General features: G+C 40.2%; 1 protein-coding gene across 1 annotated transcript in view; it reads left to right on the top strand.

Annotated features, from left to right (window-relative positions):
- Positions 1-26,923, top strand: part of CFAP58 (cilia and flagella associated protein 58) — a 103,783-nt gene that overhangs the window by 6,836 nt on the left and 70,024 nt on the right. Inside the window, exons 2-5 of the mRNA XM_032225987.1 lie at positions 1,720-2,001; positions 8,211-8,359; positions 9,197-9,353; positions 14,080-14,274. Of these exons, the coding sequence (XP_032081878.1) occupies positions 1,720-2,001; positions 8,211-8,359; positions 9,197-9,353; positions 14,080-14,274 (783 nt within the window). The remainder of the gene's footprint in view (positions 1-1,719; positions 2,002-8,210; positions 8,360-9,196; positions 9,354-14,079; positions 14,275-26,923) is intronic.

Here is a 26,923-nt window from a genome sequence, read left to right as displayed (position 1 = left end):
AAATATAAGCATTACTCACCCTTACAGATTTCATGCTCCATTCTTAATCATTGCTCCCCCACTTATTTTATAACTTGTTATATTCCTAGTCCTTCAGATGTTTTCAAGTTCCATCAGCCTGGACCAGAATGGTCCACAATCCAAAATATTTAGAGTGCACCAGACTGTTTTCTCCTTCTATGACCTTTGGTTATTTCCAAATTTCTCTTTTCATCCATAGTAATGCTTTTGCTATATGGATTTGTGACTCTTTCTTTAACCATGCTACATTATTTCACATTATCCTTTCACATTGATTAGAATGGAAAATATTTAAAATGAGTTTAAAGGTGGGGCATGTGCATGGGCGAACAAAACAGTCAAGATGATGGTTGCAGCAGTGTATGTGTATCGCACACACAAAATGGGCAGAGCTTTGATTATGCTGAAGACACCACATATTTTCTTTTTTGATGCCCCCTGTGGACGTCACTCATTTAGAAATGTACCTATGTATGACTTTCTTTCCTTCTCGTCCTCCTCCTATCCCTCTCCTTCATTCCTAGCTTCGTTCGTTCGTTTGTTCATTCATTCGTTTGTTCCTTCCTTCCTTCCTTCCTTCCTTCCCTATTCAGTGTACTAGATCTTCCTTATTCAGTTAATTACTCATAGCTTCTCTCCTTGTTCTTTATTATTATTGTTTCTTTTTCTTCTTACAGCCCTGTCTCCTATCTCTCTGGTTCAAAAGTAATTCCTGAATATTGTTTTTAATCCAGTGTATTTTTCCCTTCATTTCTCCATTCTTTTCCTCCCACTTTCTATTTTCTTCTTTAATCTGAGTTTGTGCTCTTTCTACAGGGATTTCTTTAGATGAACCCATTTTCCTTTGGTGTTTGCAGCAACTGTTCTATGTTATAAACTTTCCTTCTGCCACTCATTTAGCTTCAGTCTGTGCTTTTTGACACTCTGGGCTAACCTGGGGACTATAAAGCATGTTTTATGGTCTGAAAAACGGGGCTTGGCATGAATTCAGTCTGGAAAAATAAAACAGAAACAATTGTACTACTTTGCTTAGCCCACAGAAAACTTTACTTCAGCTTGATTTCCTTCATATTTCTCTTGTCATCAAGTAGTATATCATAAACAAAATACCATTAAATTTCAAGCTTTAAGAATAAAAATAGTTTTATTGTGGGCTATAAGTTCAGTACAGATACAAGGGTACAACATGAACAATTTTGTTCATATCTAAAATGATAATAAAATAAGAGAGAAAAATGAACAATTCATTCGGGACACAGAGGAGAATGATGTAATCATTAGGATCAATTTGGTCTTATTTTAGAATGAACAAATTTAGTAGTGCTATAAATGGTGTCATCAGAGCTGGAATATTATTTACATCTAGAGCAATGTATGTATCTCTGTGCATTTACCTTACATGAAGAAATAATTAATAAAAATAGGAGCTTCGTGAAATGTATGATTTTAAATACCAAGATTAATAGATATAAAATTAGATTAAATGCCTACTGGGCATATATGGGATGTTTTGCTTAACTGTAGAAGTTTATTATATACGCTTATATGATATTCCAAATATTTATTTAAAAGCAAAAGCTTAAAACAGGATTAGAGCAGAATTTCCATATACAGAGGATACACAATATCTAATATGTCACCATTCAGATCAAGATATTTTTGCTTAGGATATAATAGTTTTCCTTTCTTCTCATACAGGAAAAGTATGATAAGCCTATAATAGAAGAAAATGTTTTTGAAGCTTTGGAAAAAGACTTCCAAGACGTCATCAGTGAACTTACAGGAGATCAAAGCCTGGAGAAATTTCGTGTGGAATACGAGAAGCTCCATGCAGTGCTAAAAAAGTCCTATGAGAATGAAAAACGTCTCATGGCAAAATGCAGGGAACTGAATGCAGAGATTGTGGTGAATTCGGCTAAAGTGGCTACTGCTCTAAAGCTCTCACAGGATGATCAGACAACAATAACATCATTGAAAAGGGTAAAGTAAAACATGATCTTGATTAACAAATATAGAGCAATGTATCAGACAATATTGTTCTCAACTATGAGAACAAATTTGTAAAACGTATTTTTATGATTTTCGATTCTCCTAAAATAACATTATCTAATAGTTTATATTAGAACTGAGACCCACCTTACTAATCTCAGCTTATGCATGTCAACTGAATATTTAATTCAGTTACCTTATGCATAAGAGAATGTAGATATTAAAGTCAGAGCAATAATTTGCAGTGCTCTACTACTCATTCCAAAGCACTATTAAAATATATATTTTGGTTCTGTTGTCCAAGACTGTGATTCTGAAACAGTGTGATGGATCATTGCTTTTAGATGTCTGAAATGGATGAAATTCCAGGAAAAAATAAAATCAGAAAGCATTTTCCATATTAGCTGTAACTTGAATATATTTCCTCTGATTTAACATTCCCTGTTATTTTGATCTTCATAGGTTTATTATTCCAATTCGATGTGGGGGAAAATTGCGTTGAAAGAACTTACCGTATTTTTTGGAGTATAAGACACATCGTAGTATAAGATGCACCAAGATTTTGAAGAAGCAAATTAAAAAAAAGGTTTTGCACTCTGCACACCTTCCAAAAATAGCCCTTTTTTCCCCGCAAAAATGGGCCTGGTTTTTTTTCAAGAAAAGGGCATGAATAGCCTTTAGGAGGCTTGTAGAGTGCTCCTAGGGGGTGGGGGCCCATAAAAACGAGCAAAAAATTGCTCCATTTGTTGTAAAAAATGGGCCATTTTTTTGGTAAAAAAAGGGCATGCATAGCCTTTAGGAGGCTTATAGAGTGCTGCTGGGGGGGGGGATTTGAGCAAAAAATGGCCCATTCCCCAGCTCCCAGGAGCAGTCTATAAGCCTCCTAAAGGCTCTGCACGGCCATTTTGGTGAAGGAGCGGGTTTTCAGGATGCCAAAAATGCTGTATTCAGTGTATAAGATGCACCCAGATTTTCAGCCTCCTTTTTGAGGGAGAAAGTGCATCTTATATTCTGAAAAATGCGGTAGTTTTAAATCCCATTTCCTGAATTTGGCTTTAAGTCAGAATCAAAGTGATCCTCGTGGTAAATTATCTGGTGCCTGTGTGATTATAGATAGTCTTTGTTGAATGACCACTTTTGAAAAGCTTATTTATTAATCTACTAAACAAACAAAGTTATAATGGTGCTGAACAAGAGAGATTTATGTTCTGTAATAGTTCTGGCCATCTCAGCTTTTCATGGTCATGTAATTGCCCTTTGTGACTTTCTCTGCCGGCTTCCAGCAAAAAAAGTCAATTGGGAAGCTGGCAGGAGGTCACAAAGGGCAATGACAAGGCTATGGGACTTTGCAACGATACAGGATTTGGCTGATAAAGGCAACTGGGAATGTCACAATTAGTGATGGAATTGTTTGACCCAGATACCATCATTAACCAAGGGCTACTAGTAATGCTGTAATAATTTTTCCAAATATTTGGCCTGGGTACTGGATGAACCTACCTGTAACAGTTTAAAATTGATTGATTGTGAGTTGGCCTTAGTCATGCCATACTGCCTGTCTGTCTGTCTCATTTTTTTGATCGATATTTTAAAACTGAATCCTATGTTAGTTGATCAAAGTTGTAATTGTAACCTAAACACATTGACTAAACAACCAACAAACAATGTTCAGAAGCAGGAAATACAAAAATGCACATGAGAATAAGCAGATAGGGAGTCACTCGTGCCTTGGTGTTTCGATTATAGCAGTGTGTTCCACATAATACTACTCTTGAAAAGTATACAGAAGTTTCAGCTGGTACAAAATATGACTGCATGGGCAATCTTGGGCATCTAAAGAATGGCAAATGTAATACCTTTACTGCATGAGCTGCATTGGGTGCCAGCTTGCTTCTGGATCTATTTCAAATTGTTCATTATGATCTTTAAAGCCTTACATGGAATGGGCCAGGTTACCCACAGAGCCATCTTCCTCCCATTACATCAGCCCGTCCCACCTGGTCATGGCTTTTTGGCCTTACTTGGGATTCATAGAAAAGCATATGGCCATGGGGCTGGTTAGCATTGTAAAAGCCCTCTGCCTTTTAATTAACTTTTAATATTATTTTTAAATCCACACTTGCCTTTTTAAATTGTAAATTTCATATACAGGTTTATTTTTTAATTTTTTACTTGTAAACCACCTAGAGTTGCTCTATGGGGGAGATAGATGGTTTTAAAAATTTGATAAATAAAATAAAAATACAAGTAAAATATATATCAATTTACAGAATCCACTATGATACTGAGTTAAAGATGATCAAGATGGGATACTTCAAATAAGGATTTTGCATTAAAAAACACTAATGTGAAGATTTAGGCTAGTTCATTGTTTATTTCATTTGTGAAGCATCCTGTGTAAACACAGTGGGATCCCTCCTCCCAACCCTTCATCCTCAGTATTTGCAGATTCCAAGCAATTTTGGTGTGGCATTGAATTGTCAGGAGTTCCTTTGATCTGTTTTTCATCTCCCCAAATTAGACAGCAACTGATTAGTAAAAACATTCATATATTCAACCACAATCAGCTGTTCACTATCTCTTATCACTTCCTGAGGATGTTCAATGAATAAACCTAAGAAAAAATTAGACTTTATTTCACCATAGAATCATCAAAACAGATGTTGTGAGCTGTTTTACTCTTTCATCTGGTCATCAAGTCTCCTTATTTTTCTTTATAATGTTATTCTCAAGCTACTTTCCCTCAAGGTGGATAGTAAAATAGAGCTGTGAGATACAGCGGGCAATGTAGCATAAGACCATAAATACAGGGCTTCGGGGGGAGGAGCCTGCCGCCGTCGGGAGCTCAACGAAGCTCCTGTCAGGATTCTGGTTCGTATATCTTATAAGATCTATAGATATCTCCCCTTTCTGGCAGAAAGGGGCAGGGAGAAGGTCAGTCGTTAGGATCTCTTTGTAATTCATAGCTTTTTTTTTTTTTTGCTGTGAATGGAGAAGAGGTTCAACATTAGCTGAGCCTTTACTCCGGCCAGTTTTCCGCGCTGCCTTTTTTGCAGCCCCAGGCAGATTGCCCCCCCCCCCAGGACAAAGCTAAGCTATTTAAAAGTCAATCCGGGCGGGGACCATTCCTGAGGAATTTCTTCTATTACTATCTAAAATACCAGCTTCAATTTCGCAAAAGGCTCCCTTTCTTTTTTAGCTGCGTCACAAGATGGCGATCTCGTAGCTTTTGTGTTTGATGTGACGTACTTAGTCAGCCCTACCCTCCTGAAGGCTTCTCCGTACTAATTGCTAAAAGATTAACTGAGGGGAGCAGAGACTTTGATTTTTGGCTCGCTTGATTGCTTGTCTTTTATTTTTACTCTGGAATGGCTCCCAAATCTAAACAGAAGCGCTTCCTTAATAACATATTTCCAAAAACTGCTATGAAGCCGCTACCCTTGCCTCCTACACCCTCCACGGGAGATTTGTTAACACAAGAATTTCTTCTCAAAACGCTTAATGATTTCAGACAGGAAATTAATCAACTGATATCGGATTTATATGATCAATTTGATGCTAAAATTGCTCAGGCAAAGAAGGATATGATCGGAGTAATGACAGTCATGACAGATTATATTGCTGAAACGGAGGACAAATTGGAACTTTTGGAAAAAACTAATCTTAATTTGATATCCAAAATTCAAACGTTACAACAGGAAATTGAAAATGCTCAAAAACAACTTGTCATGATAAATTATAATAAGACTGCCTTTGCAATAAGAGTTAGAGGATTGCGTGAAAACCAACAGGAGAATTTGAAACAGATCTTCTTTGAGGCTTTCAGCCGCTTGGTGGGAAGTCCGGGATTTAACTTTGATTGGCAGATTCAAAGAATTTACCGCCAGAATTCGTGGGTAGCAAAACAGCGACAGCTTCCGAGGGACATAATTATATACTTTACCACAAGGGAATCCAGAAATGAGATAATACAGAGGCTTTACAGCAAGAGGTTGAGAATTGATGGACAGGACTTGATTGTTTTTAAAGAGATACCATCTCAAATATTAAGAACAAGGAGAGAGTACGCTTTCTTAACCGAAGAACTCAGAAATTCTCAGATTCCATACAAATGGGAAGTCCCAGCTGGTATTACAGTTACATTTGGCAACCAAAAACACCGCATTAATTCTGTCTGTGAAGCCCGAGAATTTTACTACGAGACCCTGAAGGCGGGACTTCCTGATTCATCCGGACCTGGAGAGAGACAAGGAGAAGGAGAAGACAAACAGCGAGACACGTGGCTACAAGGCGGAGGGTGTTGCTTTCCTCTTCCGGAAGGGCAGAAGACTAAAGAATAAAGACTTAGCGATGTTCTTAAAGCTTTATGATTTCCGTCTGGGATAAAATGGAAAAGTTGTATATCGATGATGAGACATGGAGACTGAAAGAAGCGTTGCTGATTGTGGACACATATTGTATATAAGATTTGTCTGAACTCTAACTCAAATTGCGCATGAATTATTTTCCTAGGCGAGGAGAGCGGAGATTGCGATCTTTTTGAGTTGTGGTCTGGGACGAACGGAGTTGGGAGGCGCGTGGGAGAGGGAAGGGTAGCGAAAGCTTAATTAGATTACCTGGGGCTAGAATGCAAGCTGATGTTTGTTTGAGTTGCTATTTCAATATAAGGTCAAGAAAGATTGGTCGGAGAGTCTTCAGGAAAGTGGAGTAAATATGGGAGGAGCAATGGATGCGGATAAAATATATATGTGGATATGGATAAAGGCAGGGTGGAAGGTAAAAAAATTTACATGTGGAGGTGGGTAAGGATAGAAAGGGAGGTGTTGGAAATGAAAAATGAAAGAAGTACTTGAGTTTAATGGTTTTATAGAAAGGTTTGGATATTCGGATAAAAAAGAGATAAATTAAAGGTCTGAATAGATAGACAAAGCAATGAGACTTTTAGTTGGGGAATCCTAATTGATCAACTTACCTGGCTCTAATACAGTTTGAAACCCTGCAAGTAGTAAAATAACCGAAATTTGGAATGAGCTACATTGTTTAAGATTTACAGATAATGGGAAGCTGTGTTAACGTAGTGGGTTTATTGACCCTTCTTGTTTCTCCTTTCTTTTTGTGTGTGTGTGTGTGTTTTTTTTATTTTGTATTTTTTACTATTCTCTTTTTTTTTCTTTGGCTTTACTTTTATTTTATTTTTTTAATTTTAAAGTTAGCTGGCCTTATTATACTCAAATGCTTGTTAAAGAATTATGCCGGGTATGGGACCTGCGAAGCCGTAAGGGGGTTAGGGAGGGGGGATTATAGGGGGGAGGGGGGAGGGTGGAATTACAGTTTTAATTCTTAGAACAATAAGAATTCACTTGTATACTGCGGCTCGTTTTTCTTTTTTCTTTTTTTCTTTTTCTCTTTTTTTTTTTTTTTTTAAAAAAAAACAAAAAACAAACTGAAATGTATGGATACACCAAAGCGAGGAGAAGAGGGAAAGAGGAGGGAGAAGTAAAGAGGGAGTGAGAGGGAATGTAAGGAGGGTGAGATGGAGGGAGGGGGAGATGTCTGAGGGGGAAGGGAAGTAGAAGAGGGGAATGCTGGAGGGGTGAAATGAAAGTTGGAGGGGGAGAAGAGAGGGTGTATGGGGGAATGAAGTGTCATGTTGGGTTTTTTTTTCCTCTTTTTTTTTACGCACAGTATATAAGTGATTGTATAAAATTAAAAAAAAAAAAAAAGACCATAAATACAGGATGACCTTGTTTTCATCTGTCTCTTAGACCAAAAAACAACTGAATTAAAAAACAAGAAGAATAAACATCCATTCCTGGTTGTACTGAGTTTATGAGGAAGCTACTCAGTGGTATATTTAGTGGTATATTGCTTCTGTGTTGTTGCTTGCATACTTTGTTAGACAACTCTCTATGTAATTGCTGAGATATATTAAAATCTTTCCTAATGTAGTTCAGAGTTTTTATATGTTTGGCTATTACATACCCATAAAAGCTCTGTTCCAATGAATTCTAGGTAAAACTCATAGTCTGACATAAATAAATAAAAAAATAAAAAATAATAAAAATTACAAAATTACAAAATTTTCTAGTATGAAATGTTGAATAGTATTACGTATTATTAAGGAAATCTAAATATGAAATTATTTAAAGTGGAAATTAAAGAATGTATGATGTGTAATTGTTATTGTCTCCCAACAATAGGAGATCGAAAAGGCTTGGAAAATGGTGGATGCAGCATATGAGAAAGAACAGAAAGCAAAAGAAACCATCATGTCTCTTAAGGAAGAAATTTTGAACTTAACTAAATTAGTAGAACAAGGATCTGGATTGTCATTGGGTCAAGAGCACAAGTAAGTTGGACCTATGAGAGATTAGAAAATATTGTTATCCATGATTATTTCTTATAGAGTCTATATGTATTAATTTATGCATAATGTTATGTAAATACTGTCCTTGTTTTAGATTTATGTGTTCAAAACTTTGTATTTTACATCCTTAGAATGGATAATGGCTTGCAAGTTAAACCTGTTTGTAAACTATGCTATTTGAGACCATAAATAAGGAGTAAAATAATTAAATAGACAATAATCAAATTTTTCCTCTATAAAGAGAAGTAGTGCATTACTGAGACTATACCCTACCCTGACAATAGAATTCAAATCATAGCAATTGTGATAAACCTCCTATGTACATAAAATCAAGTTGCTCACTAACCCTGTGGTATTGTTCTGCCACAACACAGTGCAGAAGAAAAAACACAAATCTGTTCTGACTGTGGATAAATTCTTCACTGCCTCCTTTTTTTATGGTCAGATTCATTTTGAGATTTTCTCCATTTCTGCTCAAATGAGCACTTCTCTTGCTTCATTGGCCTTACTTCCCCATGAAACCAAGGGGCTCAACATTACACTGTGTAAAGAAAGAGGGTAAACTGATCTAATTATTATCATGTTCCATAAACAGGCCAAGTTTTCAACAGTAGTGCCGAAAGAGGATTTAGGAAAATTTCCAGATGCATTGAAGAAACCATTGTACAATATGGATGTTTTTAGTAACTGTATCACATATGTAATTTAATTAACAATTGGAATGGGGGTAATCAAAGTGGAGTAATATGCCAACAAATTTTGCTACTTAATTATTTTCTAAGAAACTTCAACTTAGAAAAGAGATTTGTTTTCTTTCAGTTTGCGGGAATTGTTAAAATTTAAAGAAGAAGTAACAAAAGAGAGAGACCAGCTTTTGGCAGAAGTTGTAAAGTTACGTGACAGTGTAGCAAATATGGCAGATCAACAGCAAGAGGCAGAAAAGACAAAACTTGAAGCAGAATCTACTATTGCTCAGGTCTGTGTAATTGTGTTAAAGTCATTGTTGCTTTGACTAGATTGGTAGTCTGCCTTTTTATGAGCTAATTTTACTTATTAGCTCATAACTGTTGTTTCATTCCCTTCTTTTTCTGGCAGTTCTGTGGGAGGATGTCAAGAATGGGGCAATGCCCTGTTTCTGTGAACAATTTGTTTTCTGTAAGGCACTTCTTTTTTTGCCAGATTTGCACTAATCTGAGAATTTTTAAAAATTATATTTCAAATTTCATATTTCAAATCTTAAAAAGTTGCAAAATGGAATGTTGAATAATATTTGCTACTGTAACTATTATGGAAATCTAAATATTAAATTATTTGAGATGAAGTAGCTCCAGTTCTTTATATTTCCATTCTATAACTATGATCTTGATAATAATTTGTTTTGCTTTCCTTCTAATTATTATCCAATCAGAGATTTCTGGCTGACATATAGGGTAATTTGAATTGTGTTTTCGTAATGCACATAATTTTTCTCATACTTCTCAATTTTTCTTTAGTCATTATCATTGATTTTTTTTAACTTCATCATGAAGTTTAATGCTCATATGTGCATCAGCTATTATATATATACTTTTGGTGAACCTTTTTTCTTCTATTATCAGCCTTTTTAAAAGAGAAAAATGATTTAAGAAAGAGAAGGTTGAAATGCACACTTGTGACATGAATTCATTTGGATTCATTGGCTGCACCATGGTTCTTAAGAACAGTAAGCCTTTCCTGAAGGAAGTTTGTGTGTGAACATATCAAAGGAAGGAAGTAGTAGGTAGTGGATTTCTGTAGAAACACTACATGTACTCCTCCTGTTTGAGACAATTATTATCTATGTAAATAATCTTTACCAAAACAGAAGAAATAATTCCCTATTGTAGATAGATGATTTATTTATTTATTGCCACCCATCTCACTATATGATACTATTATATATACATACATACCGTATATAGCAGGCAGGGGTGGGTTTCTCCCGGTTCTAACTGGTTTGGTAGAAGAGCTTCCACAAATCTACCATACCGGTCAGAAGAGGTTCCACTGGTAGACCTGGAAGTTGCCCACTCGCTCGCCTCGCCCGTTCTGTCGCAGCTCGCTCGCTCCCCCTCCCATTCGCACTAAACTAGCCCAGCCTGCTGCTCACTGATTGGCTGGAGTCCAGCCAATGAGTGGGCTGGAGTTGATTCACCCACCTCTAACACCTGCTTAAAAGCGCGGTGCCAATGGTCAACATTCCTCTTTTGAAAAGAGTCTTTCTCTTTTGAAAAGGGTATTTCTCGTTCCCGAGCAGCTGTTGCATCACGCTTGCTGATCAGGTCCTCCCTTTGCTTCGCCTTCCAGAAGCTTGCTCCTTCCGTCAAGTAAGCAGCTAAGCGCGAGGGGGGGGAGCAGCGGCAGGAGGCTAGGGTATGCCAGCCACCGGCTTTTGTGAGGGAAGGTCTTCAGGTCGCAGGCTGGCATATGCCGCGTAGCGGAAAGGGGGGCAGTGGTGGCGGGAAGCTAGCATAGGGCAGCCCGTGGCCGAAAGGGGTGTGGTGGCAGTGGGAGACTAGTGAAAGCCGCGGGATGGCATACACCATGTGGCTGAAAGGGGGTGGGGCGGCGGTGGGAGGTGGGGACTGTCAGGCTGGAAGCCAAGCCCCATTAGCTCCAAAAGCCGCTTCTGGACGTCTATTGCAGTTGCCAGGAGCGCACAGAGAAGAGTGCGAAGTCCAGCGGAAGCAGGAAGGTTCTCAGCACTCTGGGAAGGCTGGGAAGCACTAAGAACCTTTCTTCCTCCGCTGGACTTCGCACTCTTCTCCATATGCTCGTCATGACTGCAATAGACATCCAGAAGCGGCGGGGGCTGTCAGGCTGGAAGCCAATCCCCGTTAGCCCCCAAAGCCGCTTCTGGACATCTATTGCCGTTGCGAGGAGCGCGTAGAGAAGAGTGCAAAGTACAGCCGAGACAGAAAGGTTCTTGGCGCTCCCCAGGCTTCCCAGAGTGCCTAGAATCTTCCTGCCTCTGCTGGACTTCATGCTCTTCTCTGCACTTCCCGGCGAGCAAGCGAGCGAGGGAAGATCAGGCAGCCTGATCCTCCATCGCTCGCTTGCTCGCCGGGAAGTCTTTTGCTCGCCCGGACAGCCTCGGTGCCACTCTGGCCTGGCAGCTGCAGTTACATCATCAAGATGAATAGTGAGAGGGAAGAGGCCAGCTGGGAGAGGGCCCGCTGCTGCTTCGTCGGAGCTGAAAGGTTTTCCTTGAGGCGACAGGTGCGAAACCTTGGGGGGAATGGGGGTGGGTGGGAGTCAAGGGTGCCTGGGGTAGGTGTGGCTTTTCATTCTGGTTTGCTTGGGCACAGCCTCCTGGAAGTGATCGCGGGCTGCGTGGATGTGTGAATGACGAGGATCAAGCCGAAAGCGTCGATTTCCTATCTTTAGGACACTCCCTTGGCATTGCTTGATGGAAGCCCCTTGAGGGCTGAGACGAAAAGATGAATGGCAACTAAGAAGCCTTTTCTTTTGTTTATATCCCGCCCCACCTTCCCCGTTTCTCAGTTCTGGTGGCTGTGCCTTCTTGCTGCCTTCATTAATTCCGCTCCTTCTTGTTTACCTGAGTGCATGCCTTCTTTTGTCAAGCTCCACAATTAGTATGTTCACTCTTAAGCAATGTTGAAATGACCTTGCCTTTGGCTCTTTCAAAGTAGATGTATACTTTCTCTTGAGAGCAAACAACACCATTTCATTTTTAATAGATGCCAGCCAGTGTGCTCACCGTAAAGACATGACAACAAAGGCTATCTTAACCTGGAGGCTTTTGTAAGAGTAGATTGAGGGGATAGCAGAGGAATTATCCCTCCTAATACCTCCCATCTCCAAACATTCGCAGTTAAAGTGGCTACCTCTAGAGCAGTGTTTATCAACCTTGGCAACTTTAAGATGTACAGACTTCAACTCCCAGAATTCCCCAAGCAGCCATGCTAGTTGAGGAATTCTGGGACTTGAAGTCCACAAGTCTTAAAGCTGTCAAACTTGAACACCCCTGGTATTCTTTTTCTAAAGGGTTATGAGTGCAAAGGGTCTTGTAACTTGACAGCTTTTAGACTTGCGTGCTTCAAATGCCAGAGTTTCTGAGCCAACATTTTGGTTGCTAAGCAAGAGTGTTGTTAAGTGAGTTTCACCATATTTTGCAAGTTGGCCAGGCCCACCCAGTCACATGACTGCCAAGCTACTCCCATTCAGTAACATGACCTCCAAGACACTCCCATCTGGTCACATAACCACCAAGCCACTCCCACAAAACAGGCGACACTTACAGAAGAGGTTCTAAAAATTTTTGAAACCTACCACTGATAGCAGGGGTAGCAAATTGGAGGTGTGTCAAACTGGCGGCCCTCAAGCCGGATGCATCATGCGTAGGACATACCCACTCAAGCTCCGCAGATGGGCAATATTGTGTATGTGTATATATATTTATGTATGTGTATGTATGTGTGTGTGTGTATGTATGTATGTATGTATGTGTGTGTGTGTGTGTGTGTGTATATTGTATTATATATATATATATGTTGTATTTGTGCTGATAAATAAATAAAGGATTTATCAGCACAAATACAACAAAATGTAACAAAAAGGCAACAGTAAAAATGTTGGGTTTCTGCCTGGATGGTCTCTTGTGACGAGCGGAAGGTCAGAGAATGGAAGTAGTAATCTTCCTCCCATATTTGGGCATACCGGGGGTTGTAAAAAAATCTAATATATACATACATACATACATACATACATACATACATACATACATACATACATACGTTGTATTTGTGCTGATAAATAAATAAAGGGATTATATATATATATATATATATAACCTTCTATGATTTCCTTTATTATTTTATTTTTAATTCCTATTAGGTTTTATCATTGTAGTTGTATCTTTTAATAACATTAATATTTAAAAAAGAGAAATGTTTGCTTCTGCTTTCTCAATCCCAGAATCCTATTCTATTTTAATTATTCCATGTTTCCTTTAAATTTCTGTCAAATAAAATTAATTGGACAAAATTATTTTTGACATAGTCTAGTCATGTATTCCTTGCTTTTTATCTGGTATTTAATCTTTGCCATCATTTTTTCATGTTAACCTTAACTTCATTTCTTTAATGCTGTTTTGCAAATATTGCTTTGCAATTTCTGCCATTACCTTGTCCATTTCTACTTTCATACGGTATTAAAACTATTAATTTCTGTAACCTTCAACTGGGTGAAAGAAGTGCATCACAGTACAACAAATTTTGAATCAAGGTATCTCAAAGGGGTTAATTTATAGAATGTGTCTAACATCTGTGACCCGTAACTAGCATGGGACTGAAAATTGGCAAATTTTATAAAACATTTTATGACATAAAATTATTAGAAAACAGTTTATGACATAATACAAAATGTGATAAAACATTATATTGATGTTTGACTATAAAGTTTGAAACAGATACATCTCTGAATGTTTCTCAACATTTCCAGTGAAGGCAGGACATTAGAAGTTTGTCATTGTTGAAGGCATTGAAAAATCTTGTAAGGAAATATTTCTGAAAGGAATTGACAAGTGAATCACAATTTGTCTAGTACATTATACAATTCCAAACATATTTTAAAAAGAAAATATTGAGTCTAGTTAAGATATTTTAACAGGTTAAGATAGCATTGATTTTTTCTTAGAATCTTTGTGCTTGGTGCTGTTATAGCTCCATCAGGAAATCCAGATGCGTCAAAATGAGGCTTCACGGGAGACACGAAAGAAAGAAAAAATGGAAAGAGAACTGAAACAACTTCAGAATGATTTAGAGTTCAAAATGGCTGATATAAAGACAATGCAGCAGGGTTTAAATAAAAGCAAGGAAGAACTCCTGAAATGTGAACAGCAACTGAAGGAACAAAAGGTATTTTTAAAGATTCTCATTAACACACATTTTAAGTTCTTATACCAAGACCACATTTAAAACATAATAGGAGTTACTGACTTCAGAAGATAATAAGTTGAATCATGGATAAAAATATTCCAGAAATTTCAGTATTTCTATATGTGTTCATCCAGGCTGGCTTTAGGATATGGTAGTGGTGAAAAAAATTAGTTGAAATGCTGCCCCCCTTGTAAGCAGGTAATACTGTAAGATCTCAATATGTTTTTTTAAAAAAAATAAAATATAATTTCCTAGTGTTTTTCTGTCCCAGACTTAAAAGTATCATCTGCAATTTGTTGATTTTTTTTTCAGGCCATTTCCCCTGATGCTGCAGAAACTTTATAGGGGCTTTTTAGTCAGCAGAAAAAGAATTTATATAATTGTAACATATTTCTTTTTGAAGGAACTTTATTTTGGAAATTTCATGAGTCATGCAGGTGACAAAGAAAATTATTAATTCAGTAGAATTGTTCCAGTGAAACCAAACAGTTTATTATTTATTTATTTATTTATTTATTATTAAAATTTATATGCCGCCCAATCCTGAAAGACTCCAGGTGGCTTACAAAAGAGGAAGAGAAGAAAAAATAGAAAAAAAATAAGAAAAAGACAATTTAAAACACAACACATGCATTCGTTCTAATCGGGGCTGGACCTCAACAATGAGGTCAAAAGCCCCAGGCCTGCCGGAACAGCCAGGTTTTAACAGCTTTCCTGAAGGCCATGAGAGTGGGTAAGGGCCGGATCTCTGGGGGTAGCTGATTCCAAAGGGTCGGAGCAGCCACAGAGAAAGCTGTCCTCCGGGGCCCCGCCAACCGACACTGTCTGGCTGACGGCATCTGAAGGAGGCCCAATCTGTGGGATCTTACCGGCCGCAGGGAGGTATGTGGCAGTAGGCGGTCTCGCAGGTACGCTGGCCCTAAGCCATGTAGGGCTTTAAAGGTAATAACCAACACCTTGAAGTGCGACCGGAGACCAATTGGTAGCCAGTGCAGCTCGCAGAGGACAGGTGTAATGTGGGTGTACCTCAGTACACCCAATATCGCTTGCGTGGCCGCATTCTGGACTAGCTGCAGTCTCCAAACGCTTTTCAAGGGTATCCCCATGTAGAGCGTGTTGCAATAATCCAGTCTTGAGGTGACAAGGGCGTGTGTAACCGTTTGAAGTGCCTCCCGATTCAAATAGGGCCGCAATTCGTGCACCAGGCGAACCTGGGCAAAGGCCCCCCTGGTCACAGCCGACAGATGGTGTTCCAGTGTCAGCTGCGAGTCCAGGAGGACCCGCAAATTGCGGGCCCTCTCTGAGGGGTGTAAATTTTCACCCCCCAGGGTTAAGGATGGACTATCTAGGCTGTCCTTCGGGGGCAGCATCCAAAGCCACTCAGTCTTATCGGAATTGAGCACAAATTTGTTCACCCCCATCCAGATCCTGACAGCTTCCAGGCATCGGCACATCATGTCCGCTGCTACACTGAGCTGGCACGGGGCAGAGAGATACAGTTGTGTATCATCTGCGTATTGGTGGTACTTTATCCCGTGCTGTCGTATGATCTCACCCAGCGGCTTCATGTAGATGTTAAATAGGAGGGGGGACAAGACCGAACCCTGTGGCACACCACATTTGAGGGGCCTAGGGGTTGACCTCTGTCCTCCAACCAACACCGACTGCGACCTGTCCGAGAGGTAAGAGGAGAACCCCTGTAAAACGGTGCCTCTTACTCCCACCTCCTCCAGGCGTCGCAGAAGGATACCATAGTCGATGGTATTGAAGGCCGCTGAGAGGTCAAGAAGCACCAGGATAGAGGAATGTCCTCTATCCCTGGCCCACCAGAGATCATCGGTCAGTGCGACCAAAGCGGTTTCCGTGCTGTACCCAGGCCTGAAACCAGACTGAAAGGAGTCTAGATAATCCGCTTCATTCAAGGTCCGTCGGAGTTGAAGTGCCACCACCTTCTCAACAACCTTCCCCAGAAAAGGAAGGTTGGAGATAGGACAATAGTTTTTTAGGATAGCTGGGTCCAGGGAAGGCTTCTTGAGGAGGGGTCTTACCACTGCTTCCTTCAATGGTTGCGGGAAAGACCCCTCCTGCAAAGATGCGTTCGTAATCGTCTGGAGCCAGCCTCGTGTCACCTCTCTGCTGGTTGAAACCAGCCAGGAGGAGCACGGGTCCAGTAAACAGGTGGAGGCACACATCGCTCCCATGGCCTTGTCCACTTCCTCAAGGGTGACAAATTCGAACTCATCCCAGCAAATCCGATTAAGACTCACCCTCGGCATCTCAGCTGGTACTGCCCATGCGGAGTCCAGGTCTGTCCGAATCTGAGTGATTTTATCCGACAGAAACTGGACAAATTCCTCAGCTCTTCCCTGCAGGGGTTCCCCCGCCTCCTCACCTTTCAGGAGGGAGTGGGTCACCCTAAACAGGGCGGCTGGGCGAGATTCCGCGGACGCAATAAGAGCTGAAAAATGTGTACATTTTGCCGCCCGCATCACCACTAAGTAAGTCCCGATAAAGGCTCTTAATAGTGCTCGATCAGATTCAGAGTTACTAGCCCTCCAGCGTTGCTCTAGGCATCTCTTTTGGCGCTTCATCTCCCGGAGTTCCTCGGTAAACCAAGGTGCCTTCCTGGATCCACTACCGCAGAGAGGCCTCAAAGGCGCAATCCGATCCAGTGCCTCAGCCGCCGCAACATTCCAGGCAGCGACCAAAGACTCGGTCGGATTGCGGACAAGGGAGTCAGGTATCTCTCCAAGCTCCCTCTGAAATCCCATCCTTGGGTCCATCAGGCGCCTGGGGCGGAACCATTTAATCGGCTCCATCTCCCTGCAATGGGGGAGTAGTGTCCTGAAGTCAAGCCTCAGCAAGAAGTGATCTGACCATGACAAGGACGAGGTCTCTATTCCCCTTAACTCAAGATCACGTCTCCACTGCCCTGAGAGGAATACAATTTAGCAATTTAGCAATTTAATAAATTTGTATGCCGCCTAATCCTGTAGGACTCTGGGCGGCTTACAGAAACAAGATAAAAGTTAAAGTTAAAAATAAAAAAATAGACTTCTGGTGGGCGGAGCTGACAGAGGGTTGTTATCCTTAACAGCTCTGGAATCTTGGTGTCATTAATCTGTCTAAACAGCACTCTATCAAGCTGTTTGGCAGTTTATTTATCCTCCCTTTGGGCTTAGAAGAGAGTGATGAGAAGCTATGCATTGGAAGCTTTCCAACTAGCCCTTTCAGTCTAAACGCTGGGAGGAAGGGGGTAAGCACCGGCTGTAGCATGGTAGCTCCAAGCCGGGATTCATTCTGCCTTTTGTTGCAGAACGAAGGTTTTCGTTCATCCTTAGCACAATGATTTATTATGGACTTCAAGCCGAGCTGAACCAATACCTGTGAACATCTTAATTGTATGTATAAATCCTTAGCTCCATTTGCAAAGAATTCCTTCTGCTGATTACTTGTTGAAAGCTCTATAAAAATGGCGCCGAGCTGTGCAAGGAGGGGCGTGTCTCGGATAGAACTTTTGCAAAGCCTAAAAGTGATTTATTACCAAGAAGTGATTTATTATCAAAACAAATAGCAATTGCTGTATAACTGGATTGCCTGGACTTTTTAACTGACTAAAGAAGATTAAGTTTGAGATGGCTTCTAAGCAAAAATTCTCCCCCTCCTCCCCCCGCATCGAAAAGTGCCGGAAATTCACCAACGCCTTCTGCTAAAATACAATCATCACTCCCTTCTATTTCTGCAGGGGACCCCCTGAAAAGGGAAATTCTGCAGAAGGAATTAATCGATGCGTTAAAAAATCATGCTGTTATGATGGAAGCAAAACTTAAGGAAGAGATAGCTGCTGTCTTGAAGGAGATACCACCTAAAATGCTGAGATCTAGGAAAGACTATGCCTTTTTAGTGGAAGAGCTTAAAAATCGCCAGATACAGTTTAGATGGGACGCACCAACCGGCATCGCATTTAGCTACCTTGGAAAAAGACATCGCCTCAATACAGTATGGAAGGCACAAGATTTCTACACCAACATACTGAAGGGTGGACAACCCTCTTCCTCTAGATCTAGACAAAGAGAACAAGAAGGATATGATGGAAAGCAAACCACTTAAGTTTTAACAAAGGAGGATCAACTTGTTTTTTCAGAGGTACAAGAGGTACAAGAAGCTAAAGAACAAAGACAAGACCGCGTGGTTACCAGATGAATGGAATAGGAATTAAGAAAGCAACATACACAAGCCACCGTTCAGGAGCATACAGGTGTTACATCAGAAATAGTGGGAGGAGCTAGGCCAAAGGTTAAACTCCAAGCTGTTCTGATGGCTATTAAAAAGTTTCAGGGGGCTAATGATGGTAACTAAGTCTCTAATATGGAATGTTAAGCGATTGGATCAATTTAGCAGGAAATGGAGTGCTCAGTATTGAAGGGTATGATTTGGTATATGGCTGCTTGTTTGCTATATAATAAAGAGGTGGGTGAGAATTTTAAAGGTCATGCTCTGGGGAATGCCTTGCTACGGGTTGGGAAAAAACATCAATATTAATTAAATGACGTGGTAGATTTATAAAAAGGTTAGGGTATTCTGGATAAAAATATGATGGATTATGCAAAATGTTCTAAAAAAAAGGATAAAGTTTACCCCCCACCTATTTTTTTGTTATGCATAATTACTGACTGTACAGCAGTAGAGATTAACTTGACTTTGCATTTGATAACTGCAGCTAGATTGCAACCAATACATACGAGGTTGAGTATGTGTCCTGCTCTATGGGTTGGACCCTGAACTACTTGGGTCAAGTCCATGGTTGTCATGGAAGCCATGAACTCCTGTGCCCCATCAGAGTGTTCACCAAGAGTCGGCAGATTAAAGTCCCCCAGTACCATTAGTCTATTTTCAAGAAAGGGAATCTGAGTCATAGGAGAATGTTGTGCCTTATAAAATTAACTAGCTAAATACTTGTGCTCTGCTACGAAACTATGTGATCGGGCTTGATAAATGAACACTTACAACTTGAAAATTAATGAGTAGTTACCATCAGCCTCTCCTCTCCCCTTCTCTCCCTCAGGCTTGCCCCACAGAAGCCTCCCCTATCCTATCCCCTTCTCTTCGTCAACCTTGCCCCACAAAAACTTCTCCTATCTTATCCCTTTCTCTCTCTCAGCCTTGCCCGACAGAAACCTCTCCTATCTTATCATCTTCTCACCCTCAGGCTTGCCCCACAAATCCTCCTCTATCCTATCCCCTTCTCTTCCTCAGCCTTGCCTGACAGAAACCTCTCCTATCTTATCACCTTCTCTTCCTCAGGCTTGCCCCACAGAATCTTCCCCTACCATATCCCCTTCTCTCCCTCAGGCTTGCCCCACAGAATCCTCCTCTATCCTATCCCCTTCTTTCCCTCAACCTTGCCCCACAGAATCCTCCCCTATCCTATCCCCTTCTCTGCCTTAGGCTTGTCCCACAGAAGCCCCACCTATCCTATCCCCTTCTCTCCCTCAGGCTTGCCCCATAGAAGCCTCTCCTCTCCTCTCCCCTTCCTACCTCAGGCTTGCCCCACAGAAGCCCCACCTATTATATCTCCTTCTTTCCCACAGGTTTACCCCATAGAAGCCCCAGCTATCTTATCCCCTTCTCTCTCTCAGGCTTGTCCTACAGAAGCCCCACCTATCTTATTACCTCTTCTGTTTGCCCCACAGAAAGCCCCACCTATCTTATTACCTTCTCTCCCTCAGGCTCCTCTCCAAACTCCCAGCCAGCAGGCCGGATGAGTCATGCGCTGGCCATGCCCACATCCAGGTTTTCAGGTTGGGAGGAGGAGTAGAATGTCTAACTCCTTAGCATCAGAGTGTGTTAATAATAATATATGAAATACTAATGCTCTGATGGTCATTTCGAAAAATCCTTTGTTACCAAGCACCTAGAAACCAAGAGGAACACACGTGCCAAATTTCACGTTTGTAGACTTTATGGTTCTGGAGATTTCTTGATCCCTGCGTGAGTGTTTTTGCATATATATATATATATATATATATATATATATATATATATATATATATATATATACGCAACAAAAAAGGCAACAGTAAAAAATATTGGGTTTCTGTCTGGATGGTCTCTTGTGATGAGCCTAATGACAGAGAGTGGAAGTGTGACCTTCCTCCCATACTTGGGCATACCAGGGGTTGTGACTTTAAGTATATACCTCCCACCCTGGCTGGCTGATAAGGATTTGTTCTCTGTAGCTCAAATGGTTAACTCCCTGCCTGGGAGGCAATAGAGCACAGGTTCGATTCCCAAACTTGGGTATGGCTAGCTGATGAGCGCTAAATAGCTTGAAATAGATCTATACTAGTCTCCCTTTATTTATTTATCAGCATAAATATAACAAATGTAACAAAAAAGGCAACAGTAAAAAATATTGGGTTTCTGTCTGGATGGTCTCTTGTGACGAGCCTAATGACAGAGAGTGGAAGTGTGACCTTCCTCCCATACTTGGGCATACCAGGGGTTGTGACTTTAAGTATATACCTCCCACCCTGGCTGGCTGATAAGGAGTCGTTCTCTGTAGCTCAAATGGTTAACTCCCTGCCTGGGAGGCAATGGAGCACAGGTTCGATTCCCAAACCTGGGTATGGCTAGCTGATGAGAGCTAAATAGCTTGAAATAGATCTATACTAGTCTCCCTTTATTTATTTATCAGCATAAATATAACAAATGTAACAAAAAAGGCAACAGTAAAAAATATTGGGTTTCTGTCTGGATGGTCTCTTGTGACGAGCCTAATGACAGAGAGTGGAAGTGTGACCTTCCTCCCATACTTGGGCATACCAGGGGTTGTGACTTTAAGTATATACCTCCCACCCTGGCTGGCTGATAAGGAGTCGTTCTCTGTAGCTCAAATGGTTAACTCCCTGCCTGGGAGGCAATGGAGCACAGGTTCGATTCCCAAACTTGGGTATGGCTAGCTGATGAGAGCTAAATAGCTTGAAATAGATCTATACTAGTCTCCCTTTATTTATTTATCAGCATAAATATAACAAATATATATATATATATATATATATATATATATATATATATATATATATATATATATATATATTTGTGTGTGTGTGTGTGTGTGTGTGTGTGTGTGTGTGTGTGTGTGTTTTATTTGTGCTGATAAATAAATAAAGGGAGACTACTATAGATCTATTTCAAGCTATTTAGCTCTCATCAGCTAGCCATACCCTTACTGGGATTTGAACCTGGGCTATATTGCATACTAGGCATACTAGGCAGAGATCTTAGCCATTAGGCCACAGGCTCTTATCCTGTTATCAGCGAAGCCAGGGTGGAAGGTATCTATTAGATTTTTACAACCCCTGGTAAGCCCCAATTATGGGAGGAAGCTAACTGCTTCCATCATCTGTCATTTGGCTCGTCACAAGAGTCCATCACGACAGAAACCCAATATTTTTACTGTTGCCTTTGTTATATTTGTGTTTTTTTTTATTTGTGCTGATAAATAAATAAAGGGAGACTAGTATAGATCTATTTCAAGCTATTTAGCTCTCATCAGCTAGCCATACCCTTACTGGGATTTGAACCTGGGCTATATTGCATACTAGGCATACTAGGCAGAGATCTTAGCCATTAGGCCACAGGCTCTTATCCTGTTATCAGCGAAGCCAGGGTGGAAGGTATCTATTAGATTTTTACAACCCCTGGTAAGCCCCAATTATGGGAGGAAGCTAACTGCTTCCATCATCTGTCATTCGGCTCGTCACAAGAGTCCATCACGACAGAAACCCAATATTTTTACTGTTGCCTTTGTTATATTTGTGTTTTTTTTATTTGTGCTGATAAATAAATAAAGGGAGACTAGTATAGATCTATTTCAAGCTATTTAGCTCTCATCAGCTAGCCATACCCTTACTGGGATTTGAACCTGGGCTATATTGCATACTAGGCATACTAGGCAGAGATCTTAGCCATTAGGCCTGTGTGTATATATATACACACATACATACATACATACATACATACATACATACACATGTATGTATGTATGTATGTATGCGTGTGTGTGTGTGTATATATATATATATATATATACACATACACATACATAGATACATACATACATACATACAAGGATCTATTTAAAAATTCTGGGTGATATCAGTAAGTCAGTTTTGATATGGTTGTTTTCAGGGATCAAATGACAATACAGTCAGTCCTCGACTTAACAACCATTCATTTAATGATGTTTAAGAGTTGTGATGATGCTGAAAAAAGAGATTTATAAACTGCCCTCAAAATTATGGCTCCCCTGGTCACTTCATCATCATTTAGCATGATTTAGGCAACTTTACAACATCCTGTGATTACAATTTGCAATGTTCCCAGCTGGTATCCAACAAACAAAATCAATGGGGAAAGCCAGATTCACTTAATGACTATGGTAAACATGGTCATAAAATCAAGCCTGTTTATCTGATGACTCCTGTAACAACTGAATGCCTTAGTGAGTAAAATTCCAGTCCTAATTGTGGACATAGATCAAGGACTAACTGTATATTCCACACATTACTATAACACTCTGCATCTACAACGTACTGTGCATTTTCAGTTAAAACAGTAATGCTTGATCATTCAAATTCTTTCCTCACAAAAATGTAAGTTCTTAATTAAAGATATGCAAAGCAGAAGACAATGCCAGCTGTAAAGTGAATGTATCTTTTTTAATTTCACAGAATATGTTATTTGTTTTAAACAGTCTGGACTGTTTTTTTTAAAAGAACTTTGATAATTTGAATGAAGAATTTTCATATTCGACTAGCAGAAGGGAAAATTGCATGTTACACTTTCTAAATATTTATTGTTATTTTGTATTTTAATATTATACTTCATTGATATGCAGGTCTAGAGAATATGCATATCCAATTATATTTATAATCAATATAGTTTCAGGGCAAAAAAAGGCTATTTTCAATAAAGTTGGATTAGTGATGGGAGGAAAAACTAGGAATGTGAGTACCATAAATTCCAAAAATTACTCTGCTGAATCAACGCCAGTAGATATAGTTCATACCTTTTTTTAATGAAAATTATCAGTACTTTTGATCAGTGACGTCATCAAAGTAAACAAACCCACGTGCTGATTACGTCACCAGATCATGCCCCCTAAGCGGAAGTGACGTGCACAGCCCCCACCCTCCGGATGTGACGTGTATACCCCTCCTCCCCGGCTGGGGTGTGCATAATTGACCCACGTGGTGCAAGATTTCATAAGATCATAACCCTAGCTGAATATTTGTAAAGGCCTAAGCAGCCCTAGCTGAATATTTGTAAAGGCCTAAGCAGCCCTAGCTGGATATGTGTAATGGCCTAACCCCATCAAATAGGGTTGAAACTTACCCCATCAAGAAAGATGCCAAGACTCTGTGTACATGATTAGTTTAACCCTAGATTAATTCTATGGACATTCAAGGGTGGGGGGAGTGGGGTTGTGAAATAAAAAAATGTTTTTTATTTGTAATCAATCTCCTAATGGCTGCATTTAAACCCACTTTTTTCCCTAGAAGGAATTTATTTCTAAGCAATGTTGGTTTTAATTTTTGTTGAGACATGGGGGTCTGCATTTAACCATTTTCTCTAAAAGGTATGGGCTGCATTTAAGCCCACTTTTTTATCCTAGAAAGAATTTATTTCTAGGCAATGTTGGTTTTAATTTTTGTTGGGACATGGGTCTGCATTTAACCATTTTTTCTCTAAAAGGTATTTACTTCTAGGTAGGTTGAAGCCCGCCAACAGGAAAAGACAAGGAATATTAACAGGAATTAAAATGTTCACAATAGGCAACCCCGCCAGGTTGCATGCAGTGGATAAGCCTGTTCATTCATGCCAGGGATAAGCCCTGACAGGCCTTACTCGCCCACCCACCCCGCTCCTCTGTGATTCCAGGCATGCGTAAGAGACATGTGTGGGGCAGGCCCAGACACGTCTTACCTGCCCCACCCCACCCCTCCCCTGTTATTCCGCGCATGCGCGAGGCACACTTGTCATTAGAAGAGCTGGTTAGTTTGACTTAATTTCAGCAGTCTCTTGAAGATGGCAACCTCTGATTCCAAAGATGTTTTTAAAACAACAGCAAAAGCCAGCATCGAATGCTCTGACACAAGACCCCTGCCACCAGAATGCAACAAACCCTGTTGCAAGGGGAATGATAAAGAAAGTTTTTTATTCAGACCTGTTTTGCACGGCTGCAGCATGGAGTGTTGTAATTTTAACGATGATGTGCAGAGTACTTACCGGACAGTATGTGAAACAGCGAATGATGCTTCATTATCGCCCTGCAATGGTAAGTAAATGTTTTTTTATTTATAACGTTGTAAATGACACTGGAGTGGATAACTCACTAACAAAGATGCGATTTATATTTTGCAGACTCCAAAATAATAACTCCTAGACAGCAAACTCTTCAAGACACACCGATTTTATATTCCAGTACTATTTGCAGCGGTCATAAAGCTTCTGCAGATTTTTATGATATAGACTATAACTGGGGTTCTGAGCTATCCCAGAGACCATGCTATCTAAACAGTGAGTTAAAAAGTTGCAATCTGTGTAAAGACTGTTTTGCTTGTGGCTGCGGACATGAATTGTGGAATACAGACTCAACGAATTGTAAAATAGCATGTTATGCACCTCTATATTCTGCTTCTGATAGTGATGATGAGGGATATTTTTCTGATGGAGGGGGCATAATCCTCTGAACTCTGTATAGCCAATAAAAGATTGTGTTAATGTCAATGCTTGCCCCATTTGTCAGTGTTCTTTCAATATAATGAAGCATGAAAAAGTTCTAAGCCATATTTATTATACTCCAGGATGTGTAGGGAGTTATGGAGGAGTAAATACCCTTTTCCAGGAAGCTAGAAAACATGATAAAAACCTGACCATGAAGCAAGTCAAGACGTGGCTGTCAGGGCAAGATGCTTACACGCTCCATAAGCCTGCAAGAATTAATTTTCCTAGAAATAAAACAGTGGTGTCCGGCTTAGATCATCAATGGCAGGCCGACCTCGTAGATGTCTCCAAAATTTCTAAAGAAAACCATGGAAAAAAATACATCTTAGCAGTTATTGATGTGTTATCTAAATATGCCTGGGCCTCCCCTTTATCTGATAAAACAGGGAGGGAAGTTACATCCGCCTTCCAGAATATCTTTAAAACAGGACGTGCACCCCGAAAAATACAGACAGATGCAGGTAAAGAGTTCTTGAATACGGCGCTGAAGAAACTTTTAGCACGTTATGGCATTCATCATTTTGTTACACATAGTGAAACTAAAGCAGCAGTTATAGAGAGGTTTAATAGAACCCTAAAAAACAAACTCTGGAGATATTTCACAGCTAGAAACACCCATCGGTATGTGGACATTTTGGCAGACATTCTTCAGGGGTACAATAGCACTTACCATCGTAGCATTGGGACTGCTCCTAAAACCGTAAATTTGTCTAACGAAAGGGATGTGTGGCTGAGACTTTATGGGGTAACTTTAAAAAGTAAAAGAAAGGAAAAATGTCTTAAGGTGGGGGATCATGTCAGGGTATCTAGACTGAAGGGTAAATTTGAAAAGGGGTATCAGCAAACCTATACGGATGAGATATTCATTGTCAAAGAACTGGGGACAAGCGGGGAAAGAGTGGTGTATAGATTAAATGATTACGCGGGGGACCCGGTAGAGGGGGCTTTTTATTTTGAGGAGCTCCAAAAAGTTCCAGCTGACCAACAGCGTATATACAGAATAGAGAAAATTATCCAAAAAAGAGGGCGGGGGAGACACAGAGAGTTTCTAGTCAAATGGAATGGATGGCCAGAGAAGTTCAACAGTTGGGTTAAGGCTACTGAAGTACAACATCTTTGAAATGTCAGATTTTTACATCACCCTCCCCAGCAATGCATCAGCAGCAATTTTTCCCCAAAACAAAAATTCTAATTTTACTATTCAATTAGCGAGATCGTTGGATCTTTCAGGGCCATGGGAAGTAGGTCTAGCAGAGATACAATATCCACATAGCTGGCATACATTAACATCTCCTGGATATTTTGAAATTACTAATGAGAGAAAGAAATGGCATTTTTCTTTGAGAAGCGGGTACTATAATAGCATCCGACATCTGTTAGAAAATATGAATAAACTTATATCAAATGCCAAGGATGGACCTAAGACAACCCTACATTATGATTCAGTGGGTCGGAAAATTAATCTTAAAGGAGATGAACCTCATACCATTCTAGTTAGCGGTGAACTTGGACATCTGTTAGGTATGTTCCCTGGATTCAATACCTTATATGTTTACACAGACATTGTAGAGCTCCAGATAGTAGGTGACTTCTATGTGCCGTTACTACGCTGTGTACCTGTGCAGGGGCAAGACAATGATTTCATAACTGTGACCTATGACCGTCCACATTATGTGCCGGTCAGCAAACATCACATCGATACCGTTACTATAGAAATCAAAACCGACCAGGACAAAAACGTGCATTTTTATCACGGGAAGGTGATTGTCAAGCTTCATTTTAGGCCTCGGAAAAGTGAAGGATGGTTGTAAACAAGGAGCACGGGAGACCTCAAGAC

The sequence above is a fragment of the Thamnophis elegans genome, chromosome 10 (genome assembly GCF_009769535.1).
Source record: "Thamnophis elegans isolate rThaEle1 chromosome 10, rThaEle1.pri, whole genome shotgun sequence".
Classification (NCBI taxonomy): Eukaryota; Metazoa; Chordata; class Lepidosauria; order Squamata; family Colubridae; genus Thamnophis; species Thamnophis elegans.
This window is presented reverse-complemented; position numbering and strand designations above follow the sequence as displayed.